The sequence below is a fragment of the Carassius carassius genome, chromosome 23 (genome assembly GCF_963082965.1).
Source record: "Carassius carassius chromosome 23, fCarCar2.1, whole genome shotgun sequence".
Lineage (NCBI taxonomy): Eukaryota > Metazoa > Chordata > Actinopteri > Cypriniformes > Cyprinidae > Carassius > Carassius carassius.
Genome location: NC_081777.1, coordinates 31,589,377 through 31,609,032, shown reverse-complemented (window position 1 = coordinate 31,609,032; position 19,656 = coordinate 31,589,377). Strand labels below are relative to the sequence as shown.

General features: G+C 36.7%; 1 protein-coding gene across 2 annotated transcripts in view; it reads left to right on the top strand.

The window, feature by feature from the left end:
- LOC132101774 (protein unc-13 homolog C-like) overlaps positions 1-19,656 on the top strand; it is a 146,914-nt gene that overhangs the window by 21,795 nt on the left and 105,463 nt on the right. For both annotated transcript variants that reach the window (XM_059506972.1, XM_059506971.1), the window contains exons 6-9: positions 2,078-2,131; positions 9,958-10,177; positions 13,250-13,477; positions 16,540-16,681. In XM_059506972.1, the coding sequence (XP_059362955.1) occupies positions 2,078-2,131; positions 9,958-10,177; positions 13,250-13,477; positions 16,540-16,681 (644 nt within the window). The remainder of the gene's footprint in view (positions 1-2,077; positions 2,132-9,957; positions 10,178-13,249; positions 13,478-16,539; positions 16,682-19,656) is intronic.

Genomic DNA, 19,656 nt, shown 5'->3' with positions numbered 1-19,656 from the left:
GACACATGGGCGATATTTTTAAGTGAGTTGTCAGATTTCTCTCCAAAACGCTTGTTTTCTACTCAGCCGATGCATTTGAAACCGAAATGTTGACAACTCCACCCAAAAATATATCTGAGGACTTCATTGACTTCTGATTTAACTGTGTGCCGTTTTAAATCCATGTAAAAGTGACGTGCGCCAATGAGCCTTTTACAGCGTGGATGAAGTCAGTGTTGACCAGGTCTGACCTGGTCTGTCCCATCATGCCTCTATCCTCTGTTTCTGTCCCCTTGTTGGCTGTGTCATTGCTTCAGGGCAACGACAGTCGGTCACGGGAGGGTGGGGACCGAGGGACATGCCCAAATCTGCAGCGGGGGCTTTATGTCAAAATCCAGACGAATCCATTGCCTGCAGCAACCCTCAGCAATTCAAGTGCATGTCGAGATTACATCAACACTTGGCGTTCATGTAGAGATCAAATATACCCTATTTCCAATGCACCCCTGCTTTAAGGGGCCGTTAGCAGCCCGCTTGGTCTTTACCACCATCAGGTCCAGGGTCAGATGGTAAAGACGAGTCCCGTATGGTCCGCTGTCCGTGCCTGCTGATCTAACTATGGCTAATTGTGGCTTTTTGACTTTAAACTGGCTCCCATTTCCCCCTCATTGACTCTTTCTTGCTCTCTTTCTCTATCCTCAACTCTTTGGATCATGTTTTTTGAGCTGGCTTTGACACATGCCGTCTGGTCTTGTCTGTTTGTAGCAGTACTCGCAGAAAGTAGAAATAAGTCAGGGCACATTTCAGTATCGTAACTAAACAATTGCAAAGCAAATGCATGAGTGAACTGTAAATTTCTCCTGCATGTCAGAGGTGAGTTATTTAAGGATTGGGCCTCACCTCTGCAGCTTTCACTCTGCTCTTTAGACCAAAAACTCGATCTGATTTTATGCATGATGGCAGGTATGACACAAAGAGATGTGCTTACTGTAAGTAAACGGCTGCTTGTCTTTGCTAAATGTCTAATTTTGTGTGTTTTTTATGTTTTTCCCTGCACCTGGAAACTCAAGGCTTTGGTAAGTTTCTTGCATTTTAATAAATCCAGTGTTTGTCTACTTGGAAACCTTCATTTGGTTTACTTCAATTAGTTCTTGCTTGTTAGACATGATTTTATGGTGCTGTGAAAGCTTGTTTGAATCTGTTTTCATTAGATGGTTCCTATTTTTTTCTAAAACAGGCTTTGTTTAATAAAAGTGGAAACAGAACATTGTCCTGTGCATTACTGTACACTTTACAAGTTCAGGGTTAAATTATCAGAAATTTGAAGACAATTCATATTTTCTTAATTTGGATAAACAAATATCACTACCTTTTGTTTTATTTTATTTATATATATTTTTTATATTAATTTATATTATCCTATTTATTTATACTATATTTAATTATTGCATTTGTTTTTATACTATATTCTTATGCATTCATTCATATTAGTTTTTGAGTCTGCAAGGAACATTTTTCAGCATGCAAAAATAATAGAGTTTTCTTTAATGTTTTAAAAATGAAGACTCTTTCCATTTAATTTTTTTTAATATATTTAATTTGTGCATATATTTACTTATTTACACACTTATGTATTAGCAGCAAGCTCAGAAAAACTGATCCGGTTAAAATGGGCTGTTTTTCTTTATATTTGCTTTATGTAGCACTAGTCATTATCAAGTTCATTATCATATTTATTGCATTTACAAGTCTATTGCATTTATTGTCTGTCTCTTGAAATATTTAAAATCACAGTAAACATCATGAAATGAAAGCATTTTACAGGGTGCAGAATTTTCTTTTTCTCCGCAACATTTTCTTATATTGAACATAAAATGAAAAGCATTCAGAGAGTGGTGTTCTCTTTAGGGTAACAGGTGAATATCTGCTTGAAGGTGAAAGCGGTTTCCCAGCCCGAGTAATCAAGTTTTATCTCGGTGTCTCACGATAACATTCAGCCTAACACAACTGATTACTACCCTGTAGCATTTGATGCGTTCCTGAGAGTTGCGTTTCTCACTGTTTCCTTTCTTCATTTCAGACTTTGGCTGCTCGGAAGGCAGGCATTGCGTTTGGGCTGGTGAACAGAACGACTCTGAACAACGAGGAGCTGGTGAGTTTAAAACACACACACAGCGCTTTCACCATATAGACTTGTGAATAAATCACTCTGTAAGCAGCCAGTCAGAGTCTAATGAGGAGCGATCATGCGGCACTAATGTAAAGCTTGTGCATAAAGTCACAACTGATACAGAAACACACACTGTAAAAAAAAATATCTGTAAAATGTACGGCAATAAACTGTCAGCTGTGGTTGCTAGAATTATACCGTAACAACGTTTTAGGTTTTACGGTTTTATCTTAAATTTACAGTTAAATACCGTAAATTAATTAACTGATATAATGTTAACATACCAACTTATTAAAGTACTGAAATCTGTTTTGTATCTTTGTAATACACTGATAACCACCAAATGCAGATGAGAAAGTCCCGTGATGAAACAAAGCCCATCACAAGCAGCTTTTAAAAAATAACATGCATAGAAGGTGCACAGTGTCATTCATACTAGCACTAAACACCATCATGGTGAGACACAATAAACTAAAATATGCAATAAACATGAATTTAACAATTTAAGATTCAAGATTGTTATTTGTCACATACACAATTATATAGAGCATATACAACCAGCAGTGAACTGTGAGTAACATACAACCCTTAAAAACATAACAGATAGGAAAAAAATAAGAAGAAACATTGTTATTTCAAAGAAAAAACATCAAATTCAAACAAAATTTGAAATGCAGTACAGTGAATTCTGGGATTTTACAGGAAATTACCATTAACCATTTTACAGGTTTGTTCTGTAGCATTTTCACAGTTTTTTTACCATTAAAATCATAGTCACCAGAGCCAAAGGCAAAAACAAATGAAGATAATATATATATATATATATATATATATATATATATATATATATATCAATCGATGTACTTACTATGTATTAATTTCATAAGTAGTGATTTAATACACTGCTTCTTACAAACTACATAACTAAATAAATAAATGGACATGCAATATAGATTGAAGTGAATTCATTATTTTTTTAAATGTCTCGGAAGTTTCTTCTGCTAGATAAAACCGCATTTATTTGATCAGAAATAGTAAAAATGTAAAATATTATTACTATTTAAAACAGCTGTTTTCTGTGTGAATCTCTGTTAAAGTGTAATTTATTTCTGTGATGCACAGCTGTATTTTCAGCATCATTCCTCCAGTCTTCAGTGTCACATGATCTTCAGAAATCATGAAGATATGAGGATTTGCAGCTCAAGAAACATTTTTATTTTTTTTTTTAGTGGGGGGTGGGTGGCGGAAATCTAAAATCTTGCCTATGGCACCAACAGAGCCTGGGCCGGCCCTGTTTCCTCCCATTAATTGATCCGCCGAATAAATGGCCCAGAATGACACAGTGTGATGTGATGTTCAGTTCTCTGCTGTGACAGAGAGATGCAGCTGAAGACTATGTGTTTGGGGAGTTTGAATTATTACATGATGTGCATTCATGCACAAAATGGAAATGCTGAGTAATTTCCCATTTTTTTCTCTCTGTTTTTATCTACCAAAAAAGACAGGATGCCTTTTTTTAACAACAAAATTACCTGGATGTGCATTAGGCGTGTATTGTATGATGGATCTGTTTATTTGAAAACAATCAGGCTCCAGATGTAAAAATCCCATTCATTTTCTCTGAATTGATTTTTACCAATAACACATATACCAGTAAAGACAGACATAATGTGAGCTATGAGGTTGTTAATCAGTGGTATATGCTTCTGCATCAGCTTGCATTATTTCATATCATTATTATAATCATGTCTAACCGCAGAAAGCCTGGTGAAAAACTACATTACCCATGATTCTTCAAAGAGATCTTCAAAGAAATCAAAAGTCAAAACAAGCTAGTCATGCCAGAATATAACTATATAAACACATTAAAGTTGTGATTCACCTTGTAACTGTTTTTTTCTCTTTATGTGAGGAAAATACTTTTAGAAACAAGGGTGCTGAAAAAGTGTACTCTATAACTATCGTCTTGCTGCAGAGCATGATGGGAAATGTAGTTTAGTAACACAAGCCGATTGCCTTATTAAAACAGCTGAATAAGTCATATTTCTGAAAAACCTAAATAGGTAGTTCACGCCAAAAATATGACTCATTTACTCACCTTCATTTAATTCCTAAACCCATCTGACTTTTTTCTGTTGAACACAAAAGAAGGCATTCTGAAGACCAGTCTGTGTTTTTGCATGCTCACGATGAAAGCAAGTGCAGTCCTGTGCTGTTTTGTACCTCGTTGACTTTAACTGTATGTACAAAAATAGGTTTTCATGTTTAAATGACAAGAAGGTGAGCAAATGATAACAGAATTGTTATGTCTGGTTGAACTTGCCATTTTAGAGCTGCACAAAATGCATTCATAGACATCGTGTGGTTTCAAGGGAAATTACTTGATAGCATAATATCAGACGTCATGGATCTTACAGTGATTTGACTGCACTTACTTTAGGATTAAAGCTGTGGCTATGACTAGTTTCAACCTTCATTTTTGTAACCCTGTTTTTTGCTGCATCAAGTTTGGAGGACATCTAGCGATTCCCACTAGTCTTTCAGCATTGCGATAGTGTTTTTCTCATGTGCAATCATTGCGGCATGGTTTGAATGCAGCGTTAGCGTGTGATAAATAGACAGGTCAGAGCCAGGCTCCGATGGGTCAGTCCATTCGCCCTTAATCCAACACGAGCACTCCTCTAAAGAATAGCAGCAGTTCAATCACTCTTTTACATGCAACTGTTTCCAAACAGCCTTCGATGGGTCTTCGATAGAGAGCTGGCCGGCAGATTTCTAAGTAGGCCGAACAGATGTCTGAGTATTTTAATGCATTAAGCACACCAGCGAGAGAGCGAGAGAAAGTCAAATACGAGAGAGAGAGAGAGAGAGAAACAATGTGAGGAGGCCGAGGGAGAAATTACAGCAGAGACACAATCCCTCCGAGAACAGCGTGCCAAAAGCAGCCCATATGCTTAATAAGACACCGGAAAACAAGGACTGAAACTGTTATATCATTTTATCCGTCCTCAACACTCACAGCAAGAAGAAGAAAAGTCAACAGAGTGTTTGAATTCGGTCCGTGACATTATTCAGCGAAACACCTCATTCAGCTTTCTCCTGAGATTACGTTAGTCAACGTTTTCTGTGCCAGAATCATTCATTATTTGGTTTTACATGACTTGACATCACTTTGCATTTTCTGGTCTTTGTATATGAGTAGCAGGATATATCATACGGTGTGGCTTGTTTTTATAAACAATAAATTGTAAACACAAAGGCATAACTTTTAAACTATTATATGCTTTCAATATGTTGCAGCTTTGTAAGTCAAGAGGTCAATCTGTAGTGTAGTAAGTCATAATATGTTTCACTATATAAACATCTACACATGCGTTTGTATGTACAGTATATGAACAGATGTGAACACAAATAATGGTTTACTAATTATTCTGCTGCTTTGCAATAATAATATTATCCATCCTAACAAGCTGTTTCGGTGGATTGGTTTAAAAATGGTCTTCTGGAGGAAGTTATGAATGCTGAAATTTTAACGATCTGTTTAAGATGCTGTGAGGCGTGTGGGTCAGCGGCTGTGTGTTTTTGACAGATGGTTTAATTCCTCCGTCCCTCATTTCTGCAGGAGTTTGTGACACTCCTGACCGCTTTGTGAGCGATTACTCCATGAATATTCCCTCTCTCTCTGGCTGATAGCCCAGGGTTTAATTCGGAGGATAACTCATCTGGTTGCTCCAGAGTTGCTAGATTAAATTGGAAAGTCCTTTTCCGTTTTTGCCAGCTGTTAATTCCTCATCATTTGCATAACGTTACGGGTCGAGCATGCAATCAGACCTTGTAAATGCAATAAATATATCTTCTTCTTACTTCTTCTTATGCAGTCCATCGATTTCGAAGGTGACGTCACTTCTAGGATGCATTGTTGGAGTGTTGAGGCAGCCGCTGCTGTCGGCGGTGCCATTGAAGGTGGCTATAAAGCCCAATCCGAGAGCCACATGTCCTGCCGCAGTCTGGGCATGTAAGTGCTGAATCTGAGGATGGGTGTAGTTGTGGCTGGGCGCGTTGGTGTCTGCGCTGACGTAGCACAGTTCTGTGTTGGGTATGATGTGATTCGATCAGTTGGGCCCCCAGACCACATGCAGAGCTCCATGCCTGGCGGTCGGCAGCAGTTGTTTCCAGGACTCCAGGGTTGATGCTGCAGTTTTTCAGGGTCGACTTGAGGTGGTCCTTGTAGCGACGTTTCTGACCCCCAGGTCTCCTGTTGGCTGCGTATAACTGCCCATAGAGGACCGGTCGGGGTAGGCGGTGGGAGGGCATGCGGATAACGTGTCCAACCCATCGCAGTTGCCGCCTAGCAATGGTTGCCTCCATGCTGCTGGAGTTAGTGCGCTGTAGGATGTCCGCATGGGGGATTTTGTCTTTCCATGTGACACCTAGTATGAGCTGGAGGCATCTGATGTGAAAGCCCTCAAGGCACCGGATATGCCTGCGGTAGGGAGTCCAAGCTTCCGCACTGAACAGCAGGGTGGAAACACAGACTGCCTGGTAGACGGCTGCTTTGGTGAAGGTACGGAGATCTTTATTAGCAAAGACTCGAGATCGAAGTCTACCAAAAGCAGAGGAGGCGAGGTTTATGCGTGCCTGGATCTCATTGTCTATGAGACAGGTGGGTGTTAGGATACTTCCGAGGTAACAGAAGTGCTGAACAACCTTTACTGGTGTGCCATGGATGTAGAATTCAGGAGGTGTAAGGATGGGGGCCTTGGTCTGTGCAATGATCTCAGTCTTTTTGATGTTGACTCGTAGGCCACAAGCTTGGTAGACTGCGCATACAACATCCAGTGTGTGCTGCAGTGCAGTAGGGCTATGGGCTAGGAGGGCACAGTCATCAGCGTATTGCAGTCCATGAATTGTGGTGGTGGTGCTCTTGGTGGTGGCTTGCAGGCGGCGAAGGTTAAAGAGGTTCCTGTCCAGACGAAACTGTAGGCAAACACCATCTTCGGGGCTGAGGGAATTGCGGGAGAGGAGGGTGACTGCTGCCAGGAAGAGATTGAAGATCACTGGAGCCAGTACACACCCCTGTTTCACTCCTACCTGCACAGGAAAGGAGGGGGATTGAGATGTACCCACAATCACAGAAGCCTGCATGCCATCATGAAACTGTTGTAGGATTTCCAGAAACCTTGGAGGCACTCCAAACTTCTCCAGAATGACCCAAAGGACTTGGCGGTCAATGGTGTCAAAAGCCTTTGCCAGGTCGATGAAGGCAATGAACAGATCTTTATTCTGTTCTCTAGCCTTCTCCTGCAATTGGCGTAGAACAAAGATCATGTCGGAGGTGGACCGATCCTTTCTGAAGCTGCACTGTGACTCAGGAAGGATTCTCTCTGTGATGTACTTAGTAAGACGAAACAGCATGACCTTTGTTAATACTTTCCCTGCCACAGAGAGCAGGGATATCCCACGACTGTTTCCACAGATGGACTTGTCCCCCTTTTTCTTGTGGATAGTAACAATGTGAGAGTCTTTCCAGCCTTGTGGAACAGCTTTTTGTGCCCATATTATCTGGATAAGTTGGTGGAGATTTTTTCTTTCTTTAGAGCCTCTGCAGGGATTCCATCAGGACCAGCAGACTTATTGTATTGTTGAGACTTCGTACTGCTGCCAGGACTTCTGAGAATCTGGGAGGGTCATCTAGCTCATGCACAGGTGGGAGCTGTGGAAGGTGCTGCAGGACAGTGGGGTCAGTCGGATTGTATTGGTTAAGGAGGGTGTTAAAATGTTCAGCCCAACGCTCAAGAATTTCTTGTTTGTCCTTGTACAGAATTGTGCCTAATTGTGCCTAACCCTAACCAGACCTTGTAAATGCAATATATATATATAGTTGGTATGACAAACATAAATAATTTTTTATGATCATGTAATGTTAGGTGTAGGGATGATTTTTGTGGTAATACATCAGATCTCTGAGATAAGGGACTAGTTTGCAGAAATGTAGCATTGCTTCAGTGTCTCATCAAAGGATGCTTTGCAGTGAGTGAATGGGTGCCGTCAGAATGAGAATCCAAACAGCTGATAAAAACATCACAAGTAATCTTGTCTGAATCAGGAGCGAAATCTGAACAGATCAAGCACCATTTACAAGCCAAAACAGCTTTAAACAAATATATATTTTAGAACTCTTTTGGATTTGTAAACGGAGCTTGAGCATCGCACAGATTTCTGTCCTGTTTCAGACAAGAAAACTTTTTAAAGTTTAAGCATCTTAATGCTGGATGTGTTTCAGCTTTTGTCTTCTCCAGATGTTAACTGATGGACTGGAGTGCTGTGGATTATTGTGATGTTTTTATCAGCTGTTTGCACTCTCATTCTGACGGCACCCATTCACTGCAGAGACACTGAAGCAATGCATATTTCTCCAAATCTGAAACATTCAACACAACTCATGCATTAAACCTTCACTTCATAAGTGGATCTCAGGGAAAAGTTAACTGGCCAAATATATGATGTGACCCATTTAAGTGTTTAATATAACTAAGACAACCACCATTAATCATTCGGTAGAGTTACATTTGTGCATCATCAGTTATTTTTCCGCTTCATATTTGTTGCTGTTGCTGTTTTGTATCTAATTTCCCTTCAGAGTTAGGTTAGGGAAGTTTCTCAGTTTGTCTATTTTTAGGTTTACTTTGCTAATTAGCCTACATTTTCACGCTGCAGTACTTTTAGTTTGATTTATTTCATTAATAGCCGTTTGGACGCTGAAATCTCGGCAGCTCTTAATGTAATGACTCGTGGGCGGAGAGCAGAACTCACGCCTCAGCAAAAGTGCATCATGGGAAAGGATATGAGTGCTCTGTTATAAGCAGGGAACTTCAACTACATGCCATGCTTTAGAAATATAAGTCAGATTAGTAAATAGAAAAAAGATATTATGCACTTAAAATTTTCACAGGATACTGACATTGATTTTGCTGGAGATAGTAATTGTTTTGAAGTCCCAGTATGGTATTTTTTATTTGTTTCTTTGAAAATATGCGTGTAAATAATGCTATGTATTTGTATACTGATCCATATTAGAAATAAACTTCCTTAAATATTAATGTTTAAATCATTAATTTAATTTATTTTTAGTTTAGCTAAAAACAGTGTGTAATATTATATATAATAATGCTTATATAATAATACGTTTTAATGTATTTTACTTTGTCCACTCATAAACAGTCCATAAAATATGATTACTAAGTAAAATAGAAAGATATAGATTTGATCTCAACTATCTGGAAAACAACAATTCTTATTATCATCTAGTTTAACTTGATGTACTAAAATAACTTAAACAAAGCTTAAATAAAACAGAATAAAAAATATGTAGACATAAAAAAAACAATATATAATAAAAGTTACAAAAACATACAGCAAGTCTAATTAAACTAAACAAAAATGAAAAGAGAAAATGCAAAAATGATAATTAAAATATAAAAAATTTAATTAAATAACAATGCCTCTTATTGAAAAAAAGTATTAAAAGTATAAAAAAATATTTAGAAAAATAAGTAACGAGTGTCCTTTCTCAAGGTTGCTGTGTTTATATTGGTAGCTACTCTTAGGAGCACAAGTTACCCTAAAAAACAGCAATAAAACAGATTTATGTTTTTAAACCACATTTATTCACAGCAGTAGTGTGCGCATCGAGTGCTCAGATCACTACAAACTACTCATCTTTCTTCTTCTAAGAGCTTCATTGATTCGAGAAAAACATTGATTGTGCATCTTTCTGCCCTCTTGATGTAAATTCTCTCTTTTCACAGAAACTGCACGTGCTCAGAAAGACCCTGCAAGCGCTGATCTATCCCATCTCCTCCACCACGCCCCATAATTTCGAGGTGTGGACGGCCACGGCACCCACCTACTGTCACGAGTGTGAGGGTCTGCTGTGGGGCATCGCCCGGCAGGGCATGCGCTGCACCGAATGCGGGGTAAAATGCCACGAGAAATGCCAGGACCTCCTGAACGCAGACTGTTTGCAGCGTGAGTCAGTCATTCAGATTTCATCCCTCTTTACCTGATCGCAGTGCTCCAAATCCTCATGTAAGCAAGATGGAGATGCTCAAATCCATCTTTAGAGAATGCATTTGGACTTCTATTCACCATTAAAACTTCAAAGTCAAGCATCACTATTACTTCTGCATTAAAATGGGTGTAAAAGTCTTTAAGATATAGATGCTAAGAGCTAGACCCAAGACTTAAGGTGTTTTAAAATTAATCAATTAATTAAAATATTTATACTTTAATTTTCTGCTATCAAAATGACTGGGTGTAATTTTACAGAATTTTGTGTAAGATATGTGATGTTGTTTTAACAATTGGGATACCACATTTACCATATTATGTACAATATGATTCTAGATGCATAAAATTTATACATGAAAAATCAGAAAGCTTTAAAAAATGAATTAAACAAACAAGGTACAAATTAAATAAAGATAAAAAATAAAAGGTAGGATTAGATTTTGGATGGAAGGTTGTTTCCGCCAACAAATATAAAGATTATTGGTAATTGCAATATTTATCTCACAATTCTTTGCATTTCTGAGTTTATATCTTAAAAATCTGATTTTCTTTTTTTGCACACAATTCTGACTTTTTCCCCAGAATTGCGAGGAGAAATTTACAAATTGTGAGATAAAAAGACGCAATTGCCTTTTTTACACAGATAAGTTTTATGATATAAACACAGAATTGAAAGATACAAATGCAGAATTGTGAGGAAAAAAAAGCCACAATTAAATGTTTTTTTTAAATTCATTTGTAAACTCATAATTCAGAGGGAAAAGTCAGAATTGAGAGAAAGTTAGAATTCTGAGTTTATTTATAGCAATACTGAGACATAAATTATAAGAATTATGTGAGATAAAAAGTTTCTGTGGCAGAAACAAGCTTTTATTAAAAAAATATTTTTTTTTTTACAAATTACTACAGAAATTAAATCATCAAATGTAAAAAAAAAATCACTTCTGTGCATGAACTAAATATACTGATCCTTATTAAAGCTACTAAAGTTATTCAGTCAAGAGCAAGGAGTGATTTTCTCGTATTTTGCTGTTTGATTAAAATTAAGGACACATATTAGACATCAGACTAGCATGTCAATTTCTCAGTAGCACTGCGCTTTTTTGCAATTATTGGTGAATTATGCATCAATTGTGTAAATTAAAAAAAAAGTGATTTTGTGTCGTGTTTCACCGAATTGTGGAAAGCTGCAGAAACTGAAAAACACTCCACAGCTATACTTTATCATTGTAACAGTGGGTTTTGCATGGGCGAACACTCATTTTTCTTCAGAAAGTGTAAGTCTGCTTTATCACGCTGCAAGCCCATAAGCAGTGCTCATCATTTTTGAATTGCTTTTGTCTCTCTGTCACATCGCATGACAGCTCTCGGCTCTCACGGTTTGCTTTCAGCAGCTGTTTGTTTTATTGTTTCTCGTGTCTGCCATTCAAACAGAATAACCATTTACTCTCATGGTAAGATTCGAGTGTGCAGCGCAGTACTCTCAAACGTGCGCTAAAGTCAGTTGTGGCTGAGAAATATGTGCTGGAGTTCCCTAGAAAACCTCACAGATGTGGCATTCTGCCAAAGACACAAATGGGCCTGTACAGAGAGAGATTTATTAAACGAGGCATCATATTTAGAGTAAGTGTGGGTTTAAATCTGTGTTTGGTTTGGCTTGTATGGTTTATGAAAGAAAAACCTCAGTCGTTTCCAGGTTGCATTTGGGGCAAGACACCAGTAAACAGTCACACTGTTTTATTCCCACATCCAGCACCTCTTGAACACTCTTATAAGCTTTCCCAATGTGTTCATGATGCTTTTCTGAATGAATGATTCAATTTGTTAGGGTGCCTAGATACAGTATGCGGTCATTTGTACTCCATTAAGTCATCTTGAAATGTGCAATAATACATATACTTCAAAATCAACTAAGGGACTATATACTGTATGTAGAATTTAGAAACATGTGTTATTAGTGGCACATTAAATGTGATTAAACTGTGGTTAATATGGTTATGTTCTTTTAGGCTCTTCACTTAAAAGTAATATTTGAGACTAAAGACAAACTTTAGGTTGGCTTGAGAAAGTCTGGCCTGTGAAGCTGTGCTAAAAGCATGAAAGTTTAGAAAGATAGAGATATGTTGCTAGAATGTTTTAAGCATCGATTAACATTTTGCTAGCATGTTTCTAATGTCCACCATGTTGCTATCACATTGCAAACATATTTTAGCATTTTGTAAACATGATTTAACATGTTTTAGCATGTTTTAGCATGATTACCATACTCCTAGCATGTTTTAGCATGTTTATCATGTTGTTATCATTTTGCTAGCATGTTTTTAGAATGATTAACCTGTTGCTAGCATGTTGATAACATGATAAGCATGTTGCTAGCTTGATTGCCATGAATGTTTGTAGCATGATTAGCATGTTGCTAGTATGGAGCATGTTAACATGTTTTTAGCATGATTGAAACATTGCGAGCATGTTTCTAACATATTTACTATGTTGCTAGCACATTGCAAACATATTTTAGCATGTTAAGCAAACACGATTTAACATGTTTTAGCATGATTAGCATTTTCCTAGCATGTTTTATAATGAGTAGGATGATTATAGCATGTTAACATGTTTTTAGCATGATTGACCATTAGCATGGTTTAACACCTTTCTAGTATGTGTAACATGATTAGCATGTTAACATGTTGTTAGCACAATTAGAATGTTCCTAGTATGTTTTTTCCTGTTTAGCATGTTTCTAGCATGTTTTTTAAATTATTAACACATTGCTAACATATTTTAGCATTTTCTTAACACGATTTAACATGTTTTTAGCCCGATTCACGTTGCTAGCACATTGCTAACTTAGTATTTTAACATGATTAGCACATTTTTTAACCAAAAATGTAGGTACTTAGAGGTACGTTTATGTACACTAGCATTAGAATGGAGCATTAGAATTGAGCATGATGTGTTTTTCAATAACTTGCATACTATTAAGTGTAACGGCAGCTCATATCAGTCATGATAATATAAATCACTCTGCAGGTGCTGTGGAGAAGAGCTCAAAACACGGAGCCGAAGATAAAACCCAAAACATTATTATGGCTATGAAGGAACGGATGAAGATCAGGGAGAAGAACCGGCCCGAAGTGTTCGAGGTGATCCAGGAGATGTTTCAGCTCTCGAAGGAAGATGTCAACACTCACCTGAAGACGGCCAAACAGGCAGTGCTGGAGGGAACGTCCAAGTGGTCTGCTAAAATCACCATCACAGGTGAGCAATGACTGAATCTCACATCACATAACAAGAGCATGAACACATTCAACACACAAAAAACAAAAAACTAAATTAGAATTAGCTTAATGATTATGTTAAAATGCATGCAAATGATAATGTAGGCTTACATGAAACTAGTCTTTTATATTTCTGAAATATTTAATCTAAAATTATTTTTGCTATAGAGTTATATTTCCTATACATAATTATCAATTACAAATTATAATGTTATTATTGTGGTAAAAGTATTAGATGATAAAATTATATCTAAAATCTAGGAAATATTAGATTTTTGAAATATTAGATTAACTATAGGCCGAGTATTTTCTTGAAAATTTTTCTTGTATTTTATATTATTTTGCATTAATTAATTAATTAGTTATTGATGTTTATATATTATATTTATATAGTACATTTAATATAATATATATAAAATGTATCGTTATTATTATTATTATTATTCTGAAGAATAAATATATACTTTAGATTTTCTTTTGATTATTTATTATGATTATTGTTATTATATATTATATAATTAAACGTAATGTAACATTTATTGTATTTTATTTATTTTCTTGGTTGGTGTTACACATTGTAAAATGAGAAAATAATATGTTAAATACATCGTCTGATCATGTTCTTGAAGTTTCATTTCACTTTATATTAAATTAATATTTTATTATATATATTTTTTCTTTTAATAATTTAAAATTCATTATGATTATTATAATGCTATATTAATGTAACAGATTTTATATAAAATATTTTAGAATCTATTTATTTTGTAGTTGTTGGTGTTATATATCTGTTTCCTGAGATTCACTCTGTGTGTGTCTGTGCGTCTCTATGTCTGCGACTGGAAGAGACAATGCTGCTCAGTTTAATTTGGGAAGTGTGCCGAGAGTTTTGCTTGTTTTCTGACATCTCAAACATATTCACATAGAGTCATAAAGAACCATTTCTGTTCATCTTCAGATGCACGTCCTTGCATTGCTCTGTTTCAGTCATCTTTGCTCTTCCAGAAGCCGTTGTATTAGTTCAGTTGTCTGCAGGTAAAGTTTGTTATGTGTGTGTATAACAGTGATGCTCCTTCACCTGACTTTGAGGGTCAACAGAGACTGTGAATTATTGCCAAGCTTGCAATGCTGCCAGAGTGTCAATAGAACAAAGAGAGAATAACAGCTCTCTGCTTTAATTTATCCTGGCGTGCGATCGAATCTCCCGTTTTGGAAAGCATTCATACAATGATTTATTTATCAAGGGCTTCATAAACACTGGTCTCGGTGAATTCTGATTTAGTTTGACTGATGCATTAATTTTCTTCTATTTCTGTCTTTTTTTGCAAAAAAATGTCTACATACACATTAACATTTATATTTTAAAAAATCCTTGAGATGTAAAAATGCATGTTTCAGAGAATCAACTTGAATTACCTTTATTTTATCAAATTTACAAAACGAAACTTATTTTCTTGTAATTAATATATTTTTATTAGCCGTTGGCAATTTTTTTAAGGTATACATCAAACTAAATTTTCTGTGGTGTATGAAGCCCGTTTTCACCACAGAATTAAAAAATATTGGTAAATTCGATTTTTAATCTCACAATTTTTTTTTTGTAGTCAGAAGTTCATATATTGCAATTCTCACTTTACTTTTAAAGATATAAACTTTTTTTATATTGAATTTTTTTTTTTTTTAATTCTGAATTCTGTTTATGTCTTGCAGTTGTTGTTGTTTTTTGCCACGGATTTAAAAAACAAAGATAATTGCAACTTTTTTTTATGACTTTTTTTTTTCTCACAACCCTGAGTTTTATATCTTGCAATTCAGACATATTTTTTTATTCCAAGTTTTTTTTTTTTTTTGCCAAAGGGATAAGAACAATAGGCTTAATTATGTATTATTTCTAAAAACTTCTAAAGTACTTCTCAAATGTTTTATTTCTCACGTGCATTCATCATAATTTTTTAAGAAATAAACATACTCAGTAGATGTGAACACACCTCTGGAAACACACACAAACACTCTTTCTTTCATTCCAGCTAAACTATCCAGACTATTTCACCCACTATTGCACCAATCTCTGTCTGTCTCCAAGCCCAAGGATATATGTTCCCTGAATAATTTAGCACCCTGCTCATTCATAATTAATGAGACGAGAGCTTCCTGTGAGCTACTATTGGCTCTGTGACGAATGGCTTCCCCATTGAATGAGTTCAGTGCCACTCAGGCTACACACTGCTTTTATGTTGTATTATTGCACGTTCGTTTCTTTTGAATTGACTTTTTAGTTATTATTGGTGCAGCACATACTCACACACACACACTGGACATGACTCAAGTTCAAGGATCTATTGTGTTCCTACACTGAAAAAAATAAATAGCTGTGAAAGTATTATCACTCAGAAATGTATAGTATATTTCACAAATAAATCAAAAGAAATGGAAAGCTACACATTGAATTAAACGTGAATTTTTGAAGAAGGTAAATTAAAATAGTATTTGTTTTATTTACAACATTGACAAATATGTTTTTATTTTTTTTGATTAAAATAAACATTAACTGAAAAAATGACATTTATTTTATTTCAGCTACATTTTCATGTAATAAATTACAATGTTTGAATTTATTGTGATCTTGAATTGCACGATATTTCAGTACATGCATTTGAGAGACCTTGCTATACATACATAAATGCACTAATCACCTTTTTGGTAATTCCATGGCTTAATTGATGACAGAATATTGAATGCTCATCGTTTCTTATTAGCTTTCTTTATGATGAAGCATGTTAAAACAGCTGTTAGGAGAGGAGAGTTTGTTTTATTGACGTATAGCCTAAAAGCATCTCTATTGCAGTCAGAGCACTGGCTATAATCCGGCTATAATCCATCCTTCTCAATGTGCTTTATATTGCTTTGTGTACTAAAACAAGTTTAGAGATGTCCAGTTCTTCACACAGCAGTGTTTAATCTCCCATGCAAATGCTGTTTTGCTTGCTTCACGAATGCCCTATTCAAAAAACATTGTCTTTTTTTTCTGTCTTTCTTCTCTAGTTGTATGTGCTCAAGGTTTACAAGCCAAAGATAAGACGGGCTCCAGCGACCCCTACGTCACTGTACAAGTGGGAAAGACCAAACGCAGGACCAAAACCGTTTTTGGCAATCTCAACCCAGCCTGGGAGGAGAAGTTCTTCTTGTGAGTCTCACAGAAAGCAGATGTGTTTTCTGTTTATTTACCGTCTGTGTTGCAACGTGCATCTAACATTGTGCTGATGGTAAGGGATCCAGGTTAATCTGGATCAGTGGATCTCAACCGGTTTTGCTTTAGGAACCCGATTTTACACTGGGAATCTAGCACAGTGCAATCAGCACAGTACCGATTTTAATAAAGAAGTAAATAAAATTAACATTATAATTTAATATTAATATAAAACGATAATAAAATGATTTAAAGTAAATATTTGTTTCGTTTTTATGCTGGTTTATTAGACTCTCTTCTAGCAAGTGAGAGATGAATTTGCATGGCATTTAGATGCAAAGTCTCTAACGTCAACAAAAAAAAAAACTTGAAGCTTATTTATTTGGCTGTTCTAATCATGCATGTTTATATAACCTGTTGCACTTTCATATTCAATGCATTCAGAATTGTTTTTCCCTTGTACCCATCAGAACAGACCCGAGGCTCATTTTTAGGGCGTGAGCCACCAGATCCACTCCTCTAGAATATCACGTTCTCTCTGCATGAGCGTCGACTGAGGATGAAAACGCTTTTATAAGATTATTGGACACTCTTATGCAGTGAGGCTTTTTAAAATTAGGTTGAACTCAAAGGCCAGAGACGCAGTTTCCATTTCACAACATTTCTGCCACTCAGTCACAAACAAATTTTCAAATGGCATATGAATTATTCAAAGTAGCCTTTCATTAATTTGACATTTTCTGTAGAGCCCTTCCATTACGAGTATGAATATTTTTTTGGTTGATAGTCAAAGGAGCTTTTTGCTCTATATGAAAAAGCTTTTCGGGTCATAAATGAGAAGTAATGGAAATCATTTGTATTACCGTTGGCTTTGTCATGCTCTCATGGGACTGCTTCTTTTCATATTTCTGGTAGTATATCCTTGAGGCTTCTGCAGTCATGGGTGTTGCATTATAGTGAGGCTGGACTCACTGTCCTGTTCCGTTCATAATCCTTTGTTAGCTTTTGATGTTTCTGATGATGCACAAACCCATTAAATCAGAAGTCTGAGACCTACGACACTTCTGACTGTGGGAATGTTGTACAGTCCAGACAGAACTTTATTTCTTGTGAGGTTTGGCTGAACTGGAGGAGTGACAGGAGTTTTGTTCCTGATTGTTACTTTCTCTTTTCATTAAGTTTTTGCTGAGCACATTATGAGATCCATGCACTCAAAATGTATCCATCCATGGATGGTTGGATGGGTATATGGATTGGTGGATGACTGTGGATAGATGGGTAGATTGATGGATGGATAGTTGGATGGATAGATAGATGGATAGTTGGATGGATGGATGAATGCATTAATATATGGATAGATGGATGATGGATGGATGAATGGATAATTGAATGGATGGATAGATAGATGGATAGTTGGATGGATGGATAGTTGGATAAATGAAAATATTGTATTGGTGGATATATTGATGAATGGATAGAAGGATGGGTATATGGATGGAGGGATTGATATATGGATGGATGGATAGTTTGTGGGTGGATAGATGAAATGATGGATGGAGGGATGGGTGAATGATGGATTGATGGATAGGTATATGGATGGATGGTTGGATGAATGGTTAGATGAATGGATAGTTGGATGATGAAAAGAATGGATTGGTGGATATATTGATGATATATTGATGGATGGACAAAAGGATGGATATATGGATGGATGGATAGTTGATAGTAAATGAAATGATGGATGGAGGAATGGGTGAATGATGGATTGATGGATGGGTATATGGATGGATGGATTGATGAATGGTGGATTGATGGATAGATAAACTATATGGATGGGATGGAGGCATGAAAGGATGGATGGAGAGATGGGTGGATTGATGAATGAATGGATAGATGAATGGGTGGTTGGATGGATGGATAGTTGGGTGGGTGGATATATGAATAGATGGATGGATGCATAAATCCCTGTGTGTTGAGGCAAATCAAATGCAAAATGAATCCTCATGAATCTAAATGTTTCCAGTTATTCAGTTCAGAATATTTCTGTTTTTCACACAAAAAGTAATTTTACATCACTGCAATCATGGTTTAAACACCAAATGATGTGCTTATTTTTTGGATTAAATACTATACACAACTATTTTCTTTTTGTGACGCTAACAATGGAGGACAGGAGGCAGATGCAAGTAAAGGTAATTTATTGACAGGAGTAGTGATGGATGAATGCTGGTGAGTGACGCAGGAACCATGATGGCAGCACAGACAGGTGGGTAGGTGGTTTGAGTGCGTTGGTAGCGATGGCGGTGATGGTAGATCGGTGATCGGCGGTGATAATCCGTGAATGACTGTGAATATCCAATGAAGACTGAAGCAGGACACTGAGCAAAGACAGGAACACAGGAGCACGAACAGACATCGACACGAGGACCTCAAACAACGATCTGACAAACAGGAGACGAAAGACAGGGCGTTAAATAGGCGGTTGGAATGAGATGCACCTGCCGCTGATCAGGCGATCAGTGGCAACACCCACATGAACCAATCAACATGACATAACATGACTACAGCTGGAGACGGTGTATTCACGAACCGTGACACTTTTGCTTTACACCATTAAATACCATTTTATTCTTTAATCAGTTTGACTAGTTTGGGGTGTGTCTGCTCTGTATTATTGTATTTCTTCATCTCTGTCATGGGTGAACAACCTAAAGCAGTTAAACATCAGTACTGCAGTCCTTCACATCATCTGGTGAGCAAACAGAACAAATGCACTGATGCACTCAAGTGAAGCAAAGCAACTCCAGTCTTTTAGCCTGTATTACATAGGAGAAAACATCGCTGGTGCCTTCAATATTAAAGCACTGGATTCAGACACGAATATCGGCGCTGGAGCGATCTGATGTTGTATTGAACTTCAGCTGTGCTCTGTTGTTGCTGTGAGTTAGATTGCTGGATTATTAGAGCTATAG